Source organism: Enhydra lutris, unplaced genomic scaffold (assembly GCF_002288905.1).
Source record: "Enhydra lutris kenyoni isolate GAN:26980312 unplaced genomic scaffold, ASM228890v2 scaffoldscaffold45, whole genome shotgun sequence".
NCBI lineage: Eukaryota > Metazoa > Chordata > Mammalia > Carnivora > Mustelidae > Enhydra > Enhydra lutris.
Window position 1 is genome coordinate 12,313,062 of NW_019154129.1, and position 21,355 is coordinate 12,334,416.

The 21,355-nt window shown below is 55.0% G+C and overlaps 1 protein-coding gene across 1 annotated transcript in view; it reads left to right on the top strand.

Annotated features, from left to right (window-relative positions):
• Positions 1-653: 653 nt before the first annotated feature.
• Positions 654-21,355, top strand: part of LOC111156135 (coronin-7) — a 55,723-nt gene continuing 35,021 nt past the window's right edge. The window contains exons 1-6 of the mRNA XM_022516793.1: positions 654-792; positions 3,038-3,134; positions 4,210-4,284; positions 7,926-7,996; positions 8,389-8,572; positions 11,359-11,435. Of these exons, the coding sequence (XP_022372501.1) occupies positions 733-792; positions 3,038-3,134; positions 4,210-4,284; positions 7,926-7,996; positions 8,389-8,572; positions 11,359-11,435 (564 nt within the window). The 5' untranslated portion in view covers positions 654-732. The remainder of the gene's footprint in view (positions 793-3,037; positions 3,135-4,209; positions 4,285-7,925; positions 7,997-8,388; positions 8,573-11,358; positions 11,436-21,355) is intronic.

Sequence of the window (21,355 nt, forward strand, 5' to 3'; positions counted from 1 at the left end):
ATCATACTTGCTTTCATTGCAGGTGTCAGTCCTGCCCTATGGCGCCCAAAGCCTGCGCCAAGACATGCCCTAATGCGGGGATGCTGAAGGCCGCACCCTTGCCCTCAAGTCCACCTGGCCTAAGCAGGAGGAGTGGGACGCGGAGGCGCTGGAGTAAGCCCAGCGATAGGGATGTGCGTCAGACCTGAGCTCCCCTTCCTTTCCCCGCTGCCACCCGCTATCTGTGTGACCGCGGCCAGCGGCTCCTCTCTCCTGAGCGTGGTCCCCGTGTCCGAAATGGAGCTAGTCTACTTCTGCCCCCTCTCTGCCCGGCGTAGGCCGCGCCCGGGACGCTGGAGAGCCGCCCCCGGAAAAAAAAGCCTGACTACAAAACCCGGACTGTGCCCCCAGCCCCCGCGCGCGCCCCTCGAGGTCGGGGGCGGACAGCGCGCCGCACGTGACCTCCCCGCCTGCGCGGCCAGCCCGCCGGCATTGGGGCGTGGCCCCGCCTGGCGGCCTCGAGGCGATTGGTTGCGGGGCGGGGCCGGCGGCGCTCCCGCCGGGGGAGAAATGCCAGGGGCGGGGCCCGGTGGGCCGGAGCGGGCTGGGATTGGCCGGGGGCGTGCCGGGGCGTGGCCGCGGGCGGCAGCAAGCGGGTGGGGCCGGAGGCGGCGGGAGTCGCGGCTGCTGTCCGTGCACCTGAGAGCCGACGCTCGGGTCCTCGAAGCTGCACCCGCCGCCGTCCTCGTCGCCATGAACCGCTTCAAGGTGTCCAAGTTCCGACACACGGAGGCCCGGCCGTCCCGCCGCGAGGTAAGCCCTGCCCTCGGGTCCCTGCGCCCCTCCCCCTCCCTGGGACCCCGCTCGGGGACCCCTGAGCCCGCCTGCCCCGGGGCGCCCCCTTCTGGCCTGGGCCCGGCTGTTCCGTCGCACTCGGAGGACAGAATCAGGCGTTCCCTGGCTGGATCCCTCTCTGGCCGCTCCGTGAGCGCCGCAGTCCGCGGGCTCGCCCGCCTCGCCCCGGGACCCCCGAAGCGGTGTAGCCCGCCCAGCGGCGCCGAGGCCTGAGGCCTGCAAGGCTGCCTGCCTTCTCGGCTTCCGGTCGGCCTCGCCGGGGACCGCGGCTCGGGCGCTGCTGGCACCAGCTCCTCCCCGCCGCCCTGATCGGCCCTTCCCGGGGCTGGGGTATGGGAGAGATGTCGCTCTCTCCGCTGGCCTTGACGAGTCCGGGTGTGTCAGCTGAAGAGCGGGAGCCCCTCAGTCAGAGGCGCTCCCCTCCCTCGGGTTTCCGCTGGCGCTTCCTTCTCTCTGGGCTGGCGCAAGAGCAGCTCTTCTCTTACTGGGGTGATGCTGCCAGGGTTGGGTGGGGTCTGGGGAGGCCCGAGGAGGTGGAGCCCAGAGGAAGAGCTGAGCCAGGTGTTGGGGCGCCTCGGACCCCCCGGAAGGGCAGCCGGCCTCATGAGGGGTGTGCTTCAGAGATGATGCCAGTCCTGCTCTGCTGCTCCCAATATTATTTGGAAGGCTTAGGAGCTGACCTCTAGTAACCCCATCAGGAGCGAACGCACAGCAGGGTAGCTGGGGCAGAAGCCCAGTTTTCATCCTCTGGACAGTATTTCCTCTGTACTTCCGTGTGCTCCTGGAACCACAACTGTGAACACCACAGCACTTTACTTCCTCTGTACTGCTGACAGTTTTGTGAGGGAGACATCCAGCAAGCAGACATGCCTGCAAGGGCACTGCAAGTTTTAGTAAGTGCCCCAAAGAACACACAGGAAGAGCTGGGATGGAGATGGAGATGAATGGCCACGTGGAGGTTAATCTCCTTACAGTAGTCAGAGAAGGCTCCAGGGAGAAGGTGACATTTAAGCTGAGGCCAGGAGGGTGAGAAGCACCCAGCTATGAGAAGAGTGGGGTGGGAAGGAGCCTGGAAAGTGGGCCAGGGTGGATGGAGGGCAGTGATGGGGAAGCAGGCTGTCAGATGGTCCAGAGCAGTCCTATAGAGTTCGAGGGCCACAGGAAGAAGTTGGGTTGTTTCTGAGTGCAGTGCGGAACCATTGTACTAAAAAGTTGAAAGCAAAGCGAGGGGTGGAGAGGTGCTCAGATTTGCATTAATACCGTCCTTCTGCGTGCAGTAAGCACTCCTTCATGGGTCTGGAGTATACTCGATGGGCTTTGGGGCTTGTCCCAGGTAGGCCACAGTCCAGCAAAGTAAACAGATGAGCATGGGACCAGGGATTACAGAGAAAGGTTTAAACAGTTTAGGGTAGGGAGATGGGAGGACAGGTGATCTGTTCTCCTTTTAAAGGTATTTCCTATCACTCTGTTTGTACAGTAAACATGAAATAATGCAAGATGATAACCCAGGTGAAAATTGAAATAGAAACTTGCATGGGAGGGGCGGTTTCTGGTGCACTGTGGGTGGGTAGGTTGGGACACAAGGGTGTTCAGTTTTCAGGTGGCTGGGATGAGTGTCACGGACTGCTTTGATACCAACAAGAGAAAACATATGGACCTTGCTGATCTTTAGTTTCAGAAGGAGTGCTCTTTTGTCCTCCGTATGTGGGGGTGTTAACATTATTGTCTTCTCTCAGGGGTGCAGTGTTCACCTTTCTTTGAGACCTTGTGGAGAGGCCTTGATTCTTCCCCTTTCTGAGCTTGAGTGTTTTCTCCTGGGGCTTGCAAGGAGACCCCTGTGCTTGGGGGAGGCCTTCGGCAGTGCCCTGGAGGAAGTTGAGGCTGTCTTCTGTTTTAGGTGCTCACTTCTGCTTTCACTGCTTTTCTCTCTCCCTTTTAACAGGAATAACCCCCTGGTCTCTTGACTACATTTATCCAGAGCTTCCCTTCTGACAGTCTTCTCCCCCTTATTAGAGAACTGAGTTAATAGACCAAATTACTCCGCTGTGATTGAGGTTATCATTTCAGTAATATATTGCATATCCTAAGGGAGTATGTGAGTGGGCACAGGATTAGATCCAAAGAAATGCATTTCTAATTGTGCAGCCCCTGCCTTAGTTATGAGCAGAGACCTGGCTGTCACAATTCTTTTCTTTATTTTCAGGCCTGGATCAGTGACATTCGAGCAGGAACCACACCCTCACGTGGGAACCAGATCAAATCCAGCTGCCACTTGATTGCATTTAACTCTGACCGTCCAGGTAGGGAGTTGGATGTGGATGTGGATGGACATTCAGACATTGTCACCCTAATAAGGATGGGGTGGAAGGGCAGGCTCATTTCAGGCTGGAGGCTTGAAGACTCCTTGTGGGGGTCAGAGGTCAGCACCCTGCAGGGCCTTAGACCCCTACAAAGTGGTCAGTGTGCAGAAATGGATTGATTTTGATGTGGTTATGTACGCATACTTTATATAAACCACACTGCCTGTGGGTTTTTTTTTTAATTTATTTGAGTGAGACAGATAATATGAGTGGGAGGGGGAGAGGGAGAGGGAGAGAGAGAATGTCAAGCAGATTCCACACCGAGCATGAATTCCAACATGGAGCTCGATCCCAGGACCCTGAGATCATGACCAGAGCTGAAACCAAATGTCAAATGCTTAACCCACTGAGCCACCCAGGCGTCCCTGGCTATGGTTTTTAACAGATTGGCCAGGACGATAAGGAGAGGACTGTCCTCTTTGTTTTCAGCTATCCCCATAGCTAGCCATTCCTCATCTGGGGGTCTGGGATTGTCTGGAGTCAATAGGAACACCAAGATTTGAAAAGCTCCCTATGTTAGTTGGGACTTTTTGGTCACTAGCAATAACTTGGACGTCAAACGGAGTTAAACAAAATTCAGATAGTTCTTCGGCTGGTGTCATTAAGTCATCCAGAGGCTTTGGGCAGAGCCGTATGCAGAGGCTCACACACGCCATCGGCCCTGACCTGTGTCCTGTTCTCGAGCTCTGCTGCCCTTGGATGATGGCTTCTTTCTCAAGTAAAGCTGGGGAAAGTGGCCACTGGTGGCCCTAGGCTGACCCCATATGACCCACAATGTGAAAAAGAGACAATCTCTTTCTTCAATATGTTCTGTACATCGATGTCACATGTTCTTTCACAGAAAAAGAAAATAATCTTGGATCAATCACTGTGTCCAGGGGGATATTGTCTTATGATTGGTGGAGGCTCTGGGAAGGTCCAAGGCTGAGCTTTTGGGTCTCCTGTCCTCTGGGTGCCCTGGGCAGCAGACAGTTCCCATTAGGACTGAAGTCAGAAGCTCCCATGTGTTTGATAGGTGTGCTGGGCGTTGTGCCTTTGGAAGGCCAAGGAGAGGACAAGAAACAGGTGACCTACCTCGGCTGCCATTCAGGTGAGTGGAGACTGGACCAAAAAAGTCTAGAACTTGCTCCGCCCTCCCTGGGTGCAGGGACTCATACTCACCTGAAGCCACAGTCCCATGGCTGACGAGGTTCCTCCTACTATACCTTGCTCTACCTTCGTACAGTGTCCATATTGGAAGGCTGGGTCCTGGTTGAGCATTCCGCTCGGGCAGAGAGAGCGGAACCTGAGTGCTCCAGGTCGTCCACCTGAGAGGACGGGGATGGGCCTGGCCAGCATCAGGCTCCAGGCCGATGCCGTGGAGTGCACTGTGGCAGACTCAACCCTCTGGGATTCTTAGCCCTGTGTCTTCTCCTGGAGCCCAGCAGACCACCCCTCACCACCAGGCCTCCTCCTCAGCCAGGCTGCTCAACACCCTTCTAGGAGGGGGCTGTCCGGGCTTCGGGGCTCGAGATGGGGCCTCACAAAGAGAGCTTTTGTGAGCTACAGCTGCTTCTGGGGGCAACCGGCAGCCCGCCCGGCAGCCCGCCCGCTCAGAGGGAACAGCTCGCTCTCCCTGGGCTGCGGCAGCCCTGGCCCAGCTGCCTCCTCGCTCCCTGTCCAGCTGCTGCTGCGGCTGCGGGCCAGCACCTTTGGCTTGCGTTCCTGCCCCTGCTAGGCTGCCTGGGGGGAGGGAAGAGGGCTGGCCCTAGGTCCCCAGTCTGAGTGTGCGGCTCAGTGTCGGAATCCAGCTGATGAGAACAGCAGCCAATTAAGTAACCGTGGTGAAGCCTGGTCAAGAGCCCTCGGTGTGCTAAGAACGATGTCTACACCTTCTCATCTCGTTCTTTCTGAAAGCCTTTCACGACTTTATTGAGGCATCGTTTACATACCATTGATGTGACTTGTTTTGAGTGAGGAACTCAATGACTCTTATGGAAGTGACAGAATTGGGCATCCAAAACCCAATTTTAGAACGATTCCCCAGAGGATCTTCCTGCCCCTTTGCGGTTAATCCGTTTCCGCCTCCAGCTCCGAAGCCCTGGGCTCCAGCTGATCTACTTTCTGGCTCTGCGGTCGGGGTCTGCGAGCTACTGTCACAGCCAAGTCTGGCCAGCTGCCTGTCTTTGTAAATAACGTGTTTGGGGACACAGCCACCCTCTTCATTGGCATTCAGCCTGTGACTGCTTTCTCCCAGCAACCACAGAGTTGAGGAGGTGTGACGGAGACCATATGGCCCCCAAGCCCTCAAGTAAGGGCTTCTCCCCAAGCTTCTGCTCTACGGCCCGGCCTTTTCTGGATGTTTCGCATAAATGGAATCATACCGCGTGGAGTCTCTCAAATCTGGCTTCTTTCACTTAGCATAACATTTTGAGATTCATCTTTGTTGTAATGCATGGCAGGAGTCTGTTTTCTTATCCATTCTTACACCTTTCTGAAGACAGTTTTTGTTATTTTTTTAAGATTTATTTATTTGACAGAGAGAAAGCGAGAGCACAAGCATGGGGAGTGGCAGGCAGCAGAGAAGCAGACTCCCTGGGGAGCAGGGAGCCCGATGCGGGGCTCCATCCCAGGACCCTGGGATCATGAACTGAGCCGAAGGCAGATGCCTAACAACTGAGCCACCCAGGCGGCCCTGAGCCCTGTATTCTTGATGCATGTTACCCCTGGGGGAGCTGGCCCAGGTTGCTGGTGCCTGCCGGGTAACAAGCCCCATTACTGGGGGCCCTTCGAGGAGAAGCTGGACCAGGCCTCTTTTGATCGGGTGTAGCTCCCTGTGGCCTCAGCCTTGCTGGAACGCTGCATGGGGGGCACCTCTAGTTCCTCAGAACCTGCCTTCGAAGCAGCAGGCACCAGTCTGCCCTCCAAGGTGCCGCCAGCAGGGGAAGAGTGCGGTGGGCTGGCCTCTTGTTCTCCCCTGCCTTTCGGGGGTGCCTTCTGCCTCCTGGCTCAGGACCAGGTGCCCTTCAGCCCAGCTGCCCAGACAGCAGGGGGCTGGGAGGTGTTTCGGAGTGTTCCTGCGGTCTGGGCTGTGGGGTGGCTGGGGACTTGCTCCGACCTGGGAAGGGCAGCATAGTCCTGTGCTGCGGGTGTAGGTTCTGAAACCAGACTGACCGCCCAGCCATCAGCCTTGTCCCTTCTTAGCTGTGTGGCTCTGGGCAAGTTACTTAAACCCCTTCTGTGCTCACGTCCTCATCACCCCCCCCCCTTGGGGATCACACCACAGTGCCATCCTGAGGGGTCGCTGTGAGGATTTGATGAGATAAATGCATGCAAAGGACACAGGCCTGCTGGCCAGCTGGACACTCAGCTTGACCATGTCCCTGGTTCTCGTTCCCTCGGGGATGCCAGCTTGCTCATGCTGGCTGTGGCACCCAGCTGGGCCCTGCCCTGTCCTGTGCAGACCCCACAGTCAGGGTGGCAGGGCTTCCAGGAGTCCAGACCAGGGCTGTCCCAAGGGTGCCTGTCTTCATCTGCCCCTTCTCTTTTGTGTTCTGGCTGGGATGCCTGGAGTCCGGCTGTGGCCTGAGAGGGACACAGACCTGCTTGACCCCCAGTGGAGGCAGGCCGCAGAGATAGTCGCTCCGCTCCTTCCTCTGGTGACGCAAGCCCGGCCAGAATGCTCATAGTTCCCTGCCAACCCCCACATTGAGCCCTGGCCTCCTCACCCCGCTTGTGAGATTCAGGAAATGTGGGTTTCCCCTCAGGGCTGTGGCTCACTCTGTGTGTCCCTGTCTCCCCCTCCTGGCCTTCCAGAGGTGAGCAGCTCCGGTTCTTGGGTTGCAAAGAACTGAGACCAACTCCAGCTTGCTTTGGCCAAAAAGGGATTTAGAGGAGAGCTTCCAGAGCTGAGGGCCTGGGGAGTTTCCAAAACCGAAGGAGCAGCTGGACATGCAGGCCTGCGGAGGGTCCTGGCACGGGAGCCGACGGCTCCCTCCTGGCTAGCTACCCTCCACCCCACCCAGGCCAGTCCCTGAGGCACCCTGTCACGAGGCCTCCCAATTCCTGGTTTAATTCCCTTAAGAGAGAAGCTGGTTGCTCATCCTTGGATCAGATACACTGTGGCCCCCCAACCCCCCGGTGCGGTCTTGAGGGGCAGAGAACTCCTAGCTTGCACATGTCACCCAGATGCCGGCTTCCCTGATGTTCTGACCTGTTCTAGTCCTTCATGTTCTTCAGGGCTCCCCGCGTCTCCTCCACGAAGCTGCCCTGAGCCCTGACCTGAGAGGCCCTGTGCTCAGCCCACCTCTTGCTCTGTCTGCAGAGACGCGTGTGTGTCTCGCTGTGGCGGTGCTGAGGGTCTGTCAGGGCTGGGTGGTGTCTGTCCAGTTCGTGAATCCCTTGTGGGTTGACACTCGCATTCATTCACACGTTTGTAGGCTGGGCCCTGCACTGGGCTCTGGATCTGGGGCAAATGCAGGTGCTTGGGGTTTTGAGGAGCTTCCTGCCTGTCGTTGTGCTGACCTCCTGATGCCAGGGCCTTTGCCCATCCTGGGGGATGTGTATCACAGGCGGGAATTTCCAGTGTGACTTTCCTCGTGGACTTTCAGCCTGCCGCCACGTGGGCGGAGTTGTCCCCACCTCTGAAACCCCGGGCTGTGGTTCCTCACCTTGGGGAGATATCCTACTGGGCTGGAACTGAAGTTCTGGGACGTTCTTGCCAGGCCTGTGTCAGCCATTGCTTTCCTACAGACCTGGTCACAGACTTGGACTTCTCTCCCTTTGATGACTTCCTCCTGGCCACGGGCTCAGCTGACAGGACGGTGAGTGGAGCTGCTGGATGAGCTGCTTTATGTCCCTCCCAGTCCCCTCCAGGGCCCTTGGCCCCTGCAAAGGCCTCCAGAACTGGGTTAGCCCAGAGCCTCAGTTCCTCAGCCTACACTGGCTCCCGTGTGCTCCTGTGCCTTTGGCAGGAGCTGTGGCCCTGACTTGCTGTCCCGTTGCTGGGCTGCCTGAGGAGAGCAGGGCTGGGGTGGTGTGGGGCACTGGAAGGGATGGACCAGAGCCCCTGCCCTGTGTCTCTCTGCCCCTCCCCCACCCCACCCCTGATGACATGCTGCGATCTTGGGCTGGATTACCCTGTCTTCTTATGGGATACACAGCCCCTGTGCCCAAGTACCACCCCCTGGGCTCACGGACTTACTCTTTCCCGCAGGTGAAGCTGTGGCGCCTGCCTGCCGCTGGCCAGGCGCTGCCCTCGGTGCCTGGGCTGGTGCTGGGCCCGGAGCCCGTGCAGGTGGATGGGCTGCAGTTCCATCCCACCGCCGATGGCGTCATGGTGAGCGCAGCGGGCACGGCCGTGAAGGTCTGGGACGTGGCCAAGCAGCAGCCCCTCACAGGTATGGGCCGCACTGGCCGCCCTCCCCGGGCAGCCCCCGTCCGGATGGCACGCTGTCGCCTTCTGTGTTCCTTAACGTGAATTCCAGGATATGTGTTAACGTCTCGTGTGTCAGTGATAGGAAATGTGGTGAGAGTCTAGCAGACATATCCCAAATGCTCCGTCCCACTTCCTGTAGGCATCTGTTTTCATTTTGGGAAATTGTTTTTCCTCCGTATGCCCAAGTACCTTTCTTAGTGTTGCTTCTTGAGTGGTATGTCACTTCGGTTTTGAAAACAAACTTCTGGCTGCTTCTCTGCCGGACAAGGGTTCTGCTGTCTTGCAGCCCCTTCCCCGAGGCTTCTCCGCTCGTTTTCACGGCTGAGCCTGTCTTGGTGCGCTCCAAGTCTGGCTGCTCTAAGCCGCCCCTCTAAGCCACTGCTCTAAGCAGCCAGGGTGTCTTACAAACAAACAACAGGAATTCATTGCTCGTGGCTCTGGAGCCTGGACGTCCAAAGTCAGGGTGCCGGCTGACTCGGTGTTTGGTGAGAACCTGCTTCTGGGTCACCGATGGCCGTCCCAGTGCTTCGTCTTCACCCGGCAGAAGGGACAAGGGGGCTCTCAGGACCTCTTATCAGGTCACTGATGCGGTTCAGGAGGCTCCACCCTCGTGACCCCGTCACCTCCCTGAGGCTCTGCCTCCAGACCCTGTCCCAGCGGGAGTTAGGCTTCAGTGTGGGGGGGACACAAACATTCAGACCAGCACAGATGATGACAGCTTTGGGTCAGATTCCTCAGCGAATGGCTATGACCCTGTGACCCATGTGGAGGCCTGGCGTTCTGTGGTAGTGCCCCGGTGTCATTTCTGCCAAGGCCCTGATACGCGCATGCCCTTTTTAGGGCAAAGACACGGGGCTCCGAGAGCTAAAGGACAGCCTTGCCTTATAGGGCTGTCTGGAGCATCCAGCATGGGTCAGGCTCACCGAGGTGAGATCCCTACCTCTGGGGCTGGGACCAAGGGGGCAACCGAGGGCCACCGGTACTGTGAATTACCCAGCTCCTGGTACCATCCAGGAGACTGGCCTGGCCTTTGAAGCAGAGGGGATGGTCACCAGGCAGTCTGTCAGTAGGGGGTCACCCAGCTGTAACTGCTGTGTCTCGAGCCCTCTCAGCCCCGGACAATGCTGAGGCCTTCCTGCCAACAGTGGTTCCACAGGCCACCGCTGCCATTCCCATGTCACAGATGAGGTTAAACAACGGGGTCCAGCCCATGGAGTGGGTGGGCAGCAGGGCTGGGGTTAATCCCAGGGGGAGGAAGCCCGGGCAGAGTGGTTATCTGCTGCTGCGAACAGATTATCCCAGAACATAGAGGCTTAGAATATTTATGAACATTTATTATCTCGCAGTTTCTGAGGGTCAGAGATTCGGGAGCTGCTCAGCTGGGTGGTCCCAGCTCAGGGTCTCTTACGAGGTTGCGACTGAGACGTTGGCTTCCTCATCAGGAGACCTGGCTGAAGCAGGAGGCTCAGCTTCTCAGAGGGTTTGCGGACACGGTGCTGGCTGTGAGGAGGACACTTCAGTCCCCGCCACCGGGCCCCTCCCTGGGCTGCCCCCACAGCCAGAGCTGGCTGCCTCTGGTGGACCACCATGGGGCAGGGAGCAGGGAGGAAGCGGCAGTGCCTTCCATGGCCCAGCTTTGCAAGTCACACGCCTCCACGTGCTCTTGACTGTCTTCAGTAGAAACGAGTTACTAAGCCCGGCTCCACTCAAGGGGAAGGGAATGGGGCTCCACATTTGGAATAGGGTGCCTTAGAGCCTGAGGGCTGCCGTAATGAAAGCACCACAACTTGGATGACTTCAAGTCACAGAGACTTCCTGTCTCACAGTCTGGAGAGTGGAAGTCTGGAACCCAGGCGTCCGGGCAGGGTGGCACCTTCTGAGGGCAGTGAGGGCGAGTCTGTCCCAGGCCCCCCCAGGCATCCCTCGGCTTGTACGTGGTGTCTTCTCCCTGTCTTCTTCCCTGTGCACGTCTGACTGTGCGTCCATGTTTCCCTTTTCACGAGGACCAGTCCTACTGGACTAGGACCCACCCTGAATGATATCAGCTTAAGTTGATCTTCTAAAAAGACTCTGTTTTCAAAGAAAGGTACGGCATGGGTGCTGAGGGTTAGGACGTCGGCATCTTTTTTTTTTTCCTTTTAAGTTTATTTTTTTATTTATTTTTAAGTAATCTCTCTACCCAGTGTGGGGCTCGAACTCCCGACCCCGAGACCAAGAAGTCACATGCTCTTCCGACATTGCCAGCCAGGCATCTCAGCATCTTTTTGTGGGGAGACCATTCGACCTCTAATAGTACGAGCATCCCATAATTCGTGGGCGTATTTTAAAACCGTCACGCTGGGGGAGGAGCAAGGATGGCCCAAGCAGAGGCCCGGGGTGGGAATGTGTGTGTCTTGGCCACGGGCTGGTGTGACTCAGTCGGGCTGTGTTGGTGAGTGACTAGACGTTAGCCTCAGTGGGACGTGAGAGCTGGGCTGAGCGAGGGCAGGGAGGCTCAGAAGGTTTTAGAGTAGAAGTGTGGCCCGATGTGGGCAGGGCTGAAGGAAGAAGTCCAGGCGCAGTGCAGGGGGTCTGGAGGGAGATGCTGGCCTTGCTCCTCCCACTCGAGAGAGAGCTTGCAGCTGCTGCCTCTGCCCTGGACACCACCCCGAGCTGGGCCCTCCTGTGCCCACTTACCTGGTGCCCCCATTGCTTGGGACAGCGTGGGGAGACCTTGGACCCCCTCCTGACCTTGCTGCTTCTCTGTAGAGCTGGCGGCCCATGGGGACCTGGTGCAGGGTGTTGTCTGGAGCCGGGACGGAGCCCTGGTGGGCACGATGTGCAAGGTAAGTCTTGGGGAAATGCCTGTGGTACGGACTGAGGCGTGCCGGCTCTGTGCGGGGATACACGCTGGGGAGCGCATGTCCTGGGCTGTACCTGGTGGGCTTGGCGATATTTACGGGTCAGGAAAGCGCGTAGGTCAGGAGCATTTGTGAATCTCCTCTCCCCACCTCAGCTGCTCTCACTTTCGGCTTCACATCTGCATCTGGAAACCCCCACACTCTATCGCTACTAGGGTATGGGGTCCCTATCAGATCGGGGCTCAAGTTAGGCCCCATGCTAACCCCACCCCCAACCCTGGTGTCTGTGTTTGGCTCCCCTCCATCGTCAGGCCACCTCATCGGGCTGCTCTGTGCTTTGTCCGCACCACTGTCCTTCCCAGAGGGTCGTGTCGAGCAGCAGCCATGCACAGGGCTTGGTGCCGGCCCCCACATGCAGTCAGCTGGCCTCTGGGTCCTCACTGATGCCAGGCCCTGTGCCCACCGGGTCCCTTGCTGGTGAGAGTAGCCAACATGGCCTAAGGCATCATATAGATGAAAAGTTCAGTGTGAGCTGTGATGGGGCTCTGAGAGAGGGACACAGGGAGCTCTGAGCTGATTGAGAGGCCGGGGGCTTGGCCTCTGGCAGGGGCCCAGGAAGGGAGGGTTACTGGGGTTGGATGGGGAGGGCTGGGCAGAGTAGTGATAGGTGTAGGCCTAGAAGGGGCTGGGGGCAGAGAGCAGTGGGCGAGGCTGGAGGCACGTGCACAGGGTGACACTTGTTACCGTAGAAGCAGCAGGAGACCCTGGGATGTTTAAAGCCAGAGAGGGGCGGGCCGTGGCGTGAGGTGAGCAGATTGGTATTTTGGAAGCTTCCCAGTTGCAGTGTGGACAGAACATTGCAGGGATGGGCGGTACCTAAAAGGGATGGTAGGCCACCTCCTGGGGGAGGCAGATGGGTTGATGCAGAGAGGTTTGGGGGACATGGAGGGGACATGGGCTGGGGTGAGGTTTGGGGGGTCAGGAGGCTGGTTCCAGGGTTGCGGGTTGGAGGGGAGGCCTGCCGTCCAGACAGGGAGCTTCTAGGGGTAGTTCTCGGCCTCTAGGCTAGCGGGGGCCTGGAATGTCATGGCCTGGAGCTCTGGGCATCAGTGTGAGCTGAGGGTGGGAGGACAGGTGGCATCTGCATTGCAGAACACCTACCAGGGGAAAAAGGGGTGTCCCCCGAGCAGGAGAGAGGAGAGTGAGAGGAGGGTGGTAGAGTGAGCCTGGAGAAAGGGTCAGAACCTGTGCAGCAGAAGCAAGGAGCCACCCTGTGGCAGGAGAGAAGCCGAGACAGGCTGGCAGTCTATGCCCCTAGGCCCAGGGCAACAGGGTCCCCGAGGGAGGTGGTTGGGGACCCCCAGAAGAGTCTGCTGAGGAGTGAATAACGATTATCTGTTGGATTTGGGGAGATGGGTGATCTTCGGGACGTTTGGGGATGTGCTGTGTCTTAGAGCCATTCATGAAGGATGGGAAGACGGCAGAGTCTGCAAGGGCTCCTCTGGCAGCTATCTGTCGGGGGGGGGCATGGGGGGCTCCTCTTACGGAGAAAATATGGGGTCTCCATACTTGGGGATCCTGTTTACAAACTTCTCTGTTTTCTCAGAACACCCATTTCCCAAGGTTTTCTTTTTTAAGACTGATCGATTGATTTTAGAGAGTGAGAGTGCACACAAGCGGAGGGGGGCAGAAGGAGAGAATGTCAAGCAGACTCCACACTGAGCTGGGAGCCTGATGCAAGGCTCGATCTTCAGACCTTGAGATAATGACCTGAGCTGAAATCAAAAGTTGGATGCTGGGTGTCTGGGTGGCTCAGTGGGTTAAAGCCTCTGCCTTCGGCTCAGGTCATGATCCCAGGGTCCTGGGATCGAGACCTGCATCGGGCTCTCTGCCGGTGGGGAGCCTGCTTCCTCCTCTCTCTGCCTGCCTCTCTGCCTACTTGTGATCTTTGTCTGTCAAATAAATAAATAAAATCTTTAGAAAAAAAAGTTGGATGCTCAAATCGACTGAGTCACCCAGGCACCGTAACCCCGTGCCCCTCCCGCCCAGTTTTTTTAATCAGCTTTTCCCCCCATTCAGTTCATCAGACAGTAGGTTCTAGACATTGGCCTATGCTCTGGGGTCCATGGGGCTGCCAGCCCTGAAGGAGCCCCTGCTGGAAGGCGGTGTGGTTCTCTTACTCAGGCTCCACACAGGAGAGCACGGCTTCCCAGAGACCATGAGGTCGGGCCTGCCCTCACTGAGGAGGAGGGGACAGGGTTCTGGGCTGGGACCTCCCCCTCCAGTGAGAAGCCCTCCCTGCCCTGCATTTCCACACCCTTCGCTGGTGTGTGAGAGAGAGGCGCACAGAAGGAGACCTGGAGGGACGGAAGGAGATGCTCTCGGGAAATTCTTGCTTTATGGTGACCAAAGTGCAGTCGTTTGTGCTTGTTTCACTAACCTGAGAGAGCAGTGGAAAAGTAAAGAAAAAACCATCACCTGTGATCCTCCCCCCAGGGGCAGTACCGGTCACCATTTTGACATCTCTCTCTCTGATCCCTTCTGAGGCATGTCTCTCTGTACGTGTGGAGATCACGCCTCCAGGTTCTCCACCCTGCCTTTTCTGTTCTGCATAAAAATACATTCTCTGTTTCATCAGTAATTGAACAAACGTACAAAATACCTTATCGTATAAGTTTACCAATTTACTCGTTTCATAGGTTGTAATGTCTGAATATATTTGTATATAGATTTTTGTTTCTTGGGGCGCCTGTGGAGTAGTCACAGAGGCACCTTCCTTTCACAGAGCTCAGAGCCCAGCGTGGTTGATTCAGTTTTCGCCGTGGCTCCATAAAGATGGATTAGGAGGGGCGGTGGGTGGCTCAGTGGGTTGAGCCGCTGCCTTCGGCTCAGGTCATGGTCTCAGGGTCTGGGGATCCAGCCCCGCATCGGGCTCTCTGCTCAGAGGGGAGCCTGCTTCCTCTCTCTCTCTCTCTGCTGGCCTCTCCGCCTACTTGTGATCTCTGTCAGCCAAATTAAAAAAAAAAAAAAAAAGATGGATTAGGACGCAGGGATGTCTCCCGGGGTTTCTGGCTGCGTTAGACGGCAGCCGGGTGTGGAGTCCACAGGAGGAGCTGCAGGCAGCTACAGTCCAAGGGAGGTGGGGTGGGCTGAGGGCAAGTACAAGGCCAGGTGAGAGCAGTGGGTGTGGTGTGTGGGGGATACAGCATGAGGGGGTGGCGTGGTCAGATGGCACCGTGGTGGTGGGACAGGACGGGACATGGGGAAATGTAGGGAGCATTGCAGCTCCCAGGAGAGGGGGCAGTGCTGGCGTCAGGCCTTGGTGGTCAGGTGACAGCGTGTGTGGGGAGGAGGTGGGTGTGATTTCCCAGGAGAGTATGGTGGAGCGGGGAGGAGGACCCAGAGTGTGGGGAAGAGGGTGTCAGGTGTGGGGATTTCGTGTGCAGGGTTAAATGAGGAAGTGTTTGGGAGCTGTCCAGCCTCCCTCCCCAGGGATCGGAGCCCCATTTACCACCTAGTTCGGATGGTGAGGTGGGATGAAGAGCTACCCAGCTGAGAAAGCTCTGTTGTGTCATGCCCCTTCCTGTTGGCGTGATGACTCAGCTTCTTGCTTGCTGGTGTCCCCGGAGGAAGAATAAGTGTGATGAGGCCACAGCTCAGTGCAGAGGACCTCCGCGTCCCCTCTAGACCCAGGGAACCTAAAGTTGTAGGGAGGAACAACGCAGATTTCCCGAGTGGATCCCTGGAGTGGAGCCCTCCCCCAACGCCCCACTCTCCACGCTGTTCCTAGACCTAGGGGCTCTCCCTGTGGGGACACAGTACCTTACGATGCCGTTGTCAGGGTGCAGCGTCCTGGAGGGGATGCTGGCCCAGCAGGGTGTGACCGCCACTCTCATGACCTGCTAGTGCTGTCTCAGGGCACCAGAGTCCTGCGTTCACTGCCACCCTCTTCTGCTTCAAGGGGTATCCTCGGGATCCTGGATGGGTGTGTCAAATGCAAAAACCTATAGGGAATGGTGCAGAAGGGGAGGCCACCCCGTGACTGCAGATCAAGAGGAAAGGCCCATGGGCTCATCCTGAGCATTGAGGGAGCCAGTGAGGGGGCCGTCCCTTAGCAGGAAGGAGCCTGCACCCTCCTTCGCCAGTGGTTACAGACTGGCTCTGGGTTTACACACAGCGCTGCCTGAGTCAGGTGGGGTGTGGGAAACACTCTGCTTCCTCCCAGAGCCCCCCGCTCTCCACACCGTCTCCCACTTGGCTGTCTGGTTCTGCCTCCCAGGACCCCTGATTCCCTCCAGGCCCTGCAGAAGCCCCTTCTGCTCCCTTCCCAGCTCTTCTCACTAAGGGAAAGGCAGGCAGCCGCTAGGGGGCGCGCTGGCCTCACGGATAGTCCAGCCAGCGGTGCTCCCGCTCGGTGTGCTCTGGTCGCGCCTGTGAGCCCAGGGGTATGTGCCCCTCTGGCGCCCAGTGTGACCTCTGGTGTGGATCCAGTGTCGAGTTCCGGCATTTGCTGGCCCGGCTGCCTTTGGGGAGTACCCAGTGTGGCAAGAATTGGAACTTTGACCCATGAGAGGTGCTGCCATCAGTGATCCTCTTCCTACCTAAGCCTCAGGGGTTTGCCCGCATCACCGAGCCCGTAGGTGGTGGAGCTGGTGTCCAAACCCAGGCCCTCGGGCTCTCCACTGGGAGAGCTCTGTTGCTTAGCTGGGAGTGAGTGACCTTTGCTGTCAGGAGGCATCTTCTCTTTCTTCCTTTTTTCTTTTCTTCCTTTTTTTTCTTTCCTTTCTATATTTTTTCTTTCTTTCTATACTTTCTTTTTTATCTATTTATTTATTTAAAAGATTTTATTTATTTATTTGACAGAGATCACAAGTAGGCAGAGAGAGAGGGGGGAAGCAGACTCCCTGCCGAGCAAAGAGCCTGATGCGGGGCTTGATCCCAAGACCCTGAGACCATGACCTGAGCCAAATGCAGAGGCTTTAACCCACTGAGCCACCCAGGTTCCCCAATATATTTTCTTTCTTTTTTTCTATATTTTATTTCCACGTACTGTCTTACCCAGTGTGGGGCCCAGACTCACAGCCCTGAGCTCAAGAGTCGCACAGTCCACTGACTGAGCCAGCCAGGAACCCCAAAGAGGCATTCTGTCTTGCCCACCATCTCTCAAGATCCTTTGTCTCTCACAGTCTCACTGTCTCTCCTTATTCTCTGCCTCTTGCTGCCCCGTCTCTGTCCTCCATCTCTAGTGGTCCTCTCTCTCCGTCTTGCTCCGTGTTTCATTGTTCTTTCTGCTTGTTTTGGTCCTGTGTGTCTCTCTGTCCTCTTCTGTCTGTCTTGACATCGCATCCTCCTGCGGAGCTGTGGAGTGGCGTGGACTGGTGCTGCTGCACAGTCAGCTCGTTCCTGGCCTGGGTCTGCTTCCCACGTGGCACAGGGCAAGTGCTCAGTAAACGGCAGCTGCGAGGACTTTACCAGGAGTGACCCAAGAGCCCTGGGACCCCTCCAGGTGCATCAGGGAGACCTGGGACTTGTCTGCCAGGGGAGGCCGGGCTTTCGAGACCTCTGGGCTGCCCCCCCCCTTCTCCAGTTGTGCTCTCACCCACCGCCCCCTCCATTCCCATCACCTAGTCTTGGCCTTGTCTTCCCCTTCACATCACATGTCAGCAAGTTCCTGTTTCCACATCTTCATTCATGCATTTCCACTTCCTGTGAATACCTTTCCCTTCCCAGTGCAAGCTCTGCTTGTCCTTGGAGGTTCGTCTCAGGTCTGAGTTTCTCTCCGCAGTTCCCCGTGACCGCTTGTGGGTTGCGGAGTCCAGTACTGGGCACGGACTGTTTGCAGCCCTGCCTCCCAAGCACCTGGGCTGGAACCAGGCAGAAACCAAGCAGACAGTACCAAGAGTTCCCATATCCGTCCTCCCATCTGGTCTCATGTTGGTTGGGATGCTGTGTCTGTTATGGTTAAACCAATTTTGCCACATTAACTAAAGGTCGGAGTTTATAAGAGGCTTCACTCTTGGTGTGGCATCGTAGGGGTTTCCACAAGTGCAGGACATCAGCCACCCACATGACAGCATTGTGCAGAAGAGCTGCTCTGCCCTAAAAGTGCCCTGGGCTTCACCCCTATCCCTCCCTCCGTCTCCCGAACCACTGGTAACCACTGACTTCTTTGCTATCTCCGTGAGATTTGCCTCTTCCCTAATGTCATGTTGCTGGAATCACACAACATGCAGCCTCTCCGGATTGACGTCTTTCACTTAGTAATGTACATTTATGGGCGTTCCCTGTCTTTTGGTGGGCTGGCGGCTCGCTCTTTATGGTGGTAAAAAACACATCATAAAATTTACCATCTTAACCCTTTTTAAGTAGACAGTTAGGTGAAGTTTATTTACATTGCTGTGAAGCAGATCTCCCGAACTGAAACCCCATACCCACACCCATTAAACAACAGCTTCCCTTTGCCGGCCCCCTTGCCCCCGCCTTCAGTAAGCACCATTCTCCCCTCCATGTCTGTGATGTGGACCCGCTTAGACACCTCCCATAGGTGGACCCATATACTATTCGTCTTTTTGTGACTGGCTTGTGTCATTTACCATAATGTCCTCCAGGTTCGTCTGTGTTGTGGCATGGGACAGGAACTCTTTCCTGGCTGTATAATATTCCCCCGTACCTGTATTTACCCACTCCTCTGTCAGAGGACACTCAGGTGGCCCCCGCCTGTCAGCTGTTTTGCAGAATGCTGCCGTGAGTGCTGTGAATGATAACATGACCCTCTTTTCACTTCCCCGGGGGAGGTACTCACAGTGGAATTGCCGGGTCATAAGGGAATTCTATTTTTACTTTCTTGAGGAACTCTCACACTGTTTTCCACAGCGGCTGCACCACGAGGGTTCCCACTTTTCCAGGTCCTCGCCAACGCTTGTTGTTTCCTGAGTTTTTGACAGGGGCCATCCTCGCGGGTGTGAGGTGATCATCGCATTGTGGTTTTACTTTGCGTTCCTCCAACGATTAGTGATGATGAACATATTTTTGTATATTTCTTGGCCATTGGTCTACCTTTGGAGAATTATCTGTTCAAGTCCTTTGCCCGTTTTTTAAAGAGAGTTATTTAACTTTTTTGTGGCTGTACAAATTCTTCGTTTGTTCTGGATACTCATCCCTTATCAGAGACATGATCTGCCGACGTCTTCTCCATTCCCTTTGGATGACTCTTAACTCTGCTGATTGCGTCCTTTGAGGAACAAAAGTTAAGTTTGGTGCAGTCCCGCTCATCTGTTTTTGCTTTTGTTTCCCGTGCTTTTAGTGTCCTGTGCAAGAAATCATTACCAAATCTGACGTCTTGAAGCTCTTCCCCTAGGCCTTCTTCTAGGAGTTTTATGGTTTGGCCTCTTAGTCTTTCTCTTTATCACTGCACAGTATTCCATTGTGTGAATGCATCCCAGCTGATCTTTTCCGCTGTTGAGGGACGTGCTGATGGCTTCCACTTCTTTGCAACTTTAAAAGTGTTACAAACATTTATACAGGCATAATTTCCTTTTTTAATATTTTGTTTGAGAGAGAGAGAGCACACGTGTGCTCATACAAGCGCGGGGAAAAGGCAGAAGGAGAGGGGCAAGCAGACTCCCCACTGAGCGTGGAGCCTGAGGCGGGGCTCGACGTGGGGCTCAATGTGGGGCTCCATGCAGGACTGGATCCCAAGACCCTGAGATCATGAGCTGAGCTGAAGGCAGACGCTTAACCGCCTGAGCCACCCAGGCGGCCCAAGAGTATTTCTGGCTTCGTAAGAAGCTGCCAGGCTGGCTTCTAGAGTTGCTGTTCCATTTGTATTCCAATCAGCAAATAAGAGTTTCTGTTTCTCCGTAATCCTGCCAGCATCTGATACCATTTTTTTAAAATTTTAGCCGTTCTAATAGGTGTGGCGTAGTAATTCACTGTTGTTTAAGTTTATAATTCCCTATGAGATGTGATATTAAACATCTTTTCATGTGTTCAGTTTTCATTTTGTGCGTCTTTTTTGGTGGGGTGTTCATTCAGGTCTTTTAACCACTTCTTTTTTTTTTTAAGATTTTATTTATTTATTTGACAGAGAGATCACAAGTAGGCAGAGAGGCAGGCAGAGAGAGAGGAGGAAGCAGGCTCCCCACTGAGCAGAGAGCCCAATGCAGGGCTCGATCCCAGGACCCTGGGATCATGACCTGAGCCGAAGGCAGAGGCTCAACCCACTGAGCCACCCAGGCACCCCATTTTGCCCACTTTTTAAATTGGGTTGTTTTCTTATTTTTGAGGTGTTTTTTTTTTAAGATTTTATTTATTTATTTGACAGAGAGAGAGATCACAAGCAGGCAGAGAGGCAGGCAGAGAGAGGGGGAAGCAGGCTCCCCTGCTGAGCAGACAGCCCCATGCAGGGCTTCATCCCAGGACCCTGGGATCATGACCTGAGCTGAAGGCAGAGGCTTTAACCCACTGAGCCCCCAGGCGCCCCTTATTTTTGAGTTTTAAGTGATCTTTGTATATTTGGGATACAAGTCTTCTCTCAGATACGTGCCTGCAAGTATTTTCTCCCAGTCCGTGGCTTGTCTTTCCATTGTTTTAACAGTGTCTCTGTAGACCAGAAGGGTATGATTTTAATGAAATCCAGTTTTATCTTTCACAGGTCATACTTTCAATGTTGTATCTAAAAAGTCCTTGCCAGGCACCTGGGTGGCTCAGTTGGTTAAGCGACTGCCTTCGGCTCAGGTCATGATCCTGGAGTCCCGAGTCCCACATCAGGCTCTCTGCTCAGCAGGGAGTCTGCTTCTCCCTCTGACCCTCCCCTTTCGTGCTCTCTCTCATTCTCTCTCTCTTTCTCAAATAAATAAATAAAATCTTTTTAAAAATTAAAAATTAAAAAAATTAGAAGTTCTTGCCAGGGACACCTGGGTGGCTCCATTGGTTAAGTGTCCAGTACTTGGTTTTGGTTCAGGTCATGATCTCAGGGTTGGAAGACAGAGTCCCATATCAGGTTCTACTCCGCTCAGTGCGGAGTCTGCCTGAGATTCATTCCACCTCCATGTTGGTCCTTTTCTGCCCCTCCCCCAGCTTGCATGCGCTCTTTCTTTTTCTCTCTCTCTCTCAAAAAAAAAAAGGCTTTAAAAAAAGAAAAAGGAAAGAAAGTGAATTAAAAGTAAATAAATAGTCCTTGCCAAATCCAGGGTCACCCAGAGTTTCTCCTGTATTATCTCCTAGAGCTTTTATAGGTTTGTATTTTACAGGTAGGTCTGTGATCCCTTTCGAGTTGACTTCTGTAAAAGATGTAAAGTCTCAGTGTGGATTCATCCTTTTGGATGTGGACGTGGAGTTTTTCTAGTACCATTTGTTGAAAAGACTGTCCTTTCTCAAACATATTGCCTTCACTTCTTTGTCACATATAGGCTGACTGTATTTGTGGAGTTCTGGCTCTGGGCTGTCTGTTCTCTTCCTTCGATCTCTTGTCCTTACGCCAGCACCACACTGTCTTGGTTAGCAGAGCTTTAGAATAAAGTCGGGCCCTGTCTGTCCTTCGACTTGGTCTTCTCCTTCAGGATTGTGTTGACCATGCATTTTCTGCCTGTCCGTATACACTTTAGAATCCGTTTGTCCATAACCACAAAATAACTTGGTGGAGTTTTCACTGGGATTTCGTTGAATCTGTAGATCAACTTGGGAAGAATGGACGTTTTGACGTTATTGATTATTATTATTGATTATTGATTATATCCCTATTCACGGACATGGACTCTCTTGTTTATTTAGTTCTTTGATTCTTTTCATCAGAGGTTTGTAATATCCTTCCCATAGATCTCATACGTATTTTGTTAGATTTATAGCTAAGCATTTCGCATTTTTTCGTGCTGGTGTAAGTGGTACTGTGTTTTTCACTTCAAATT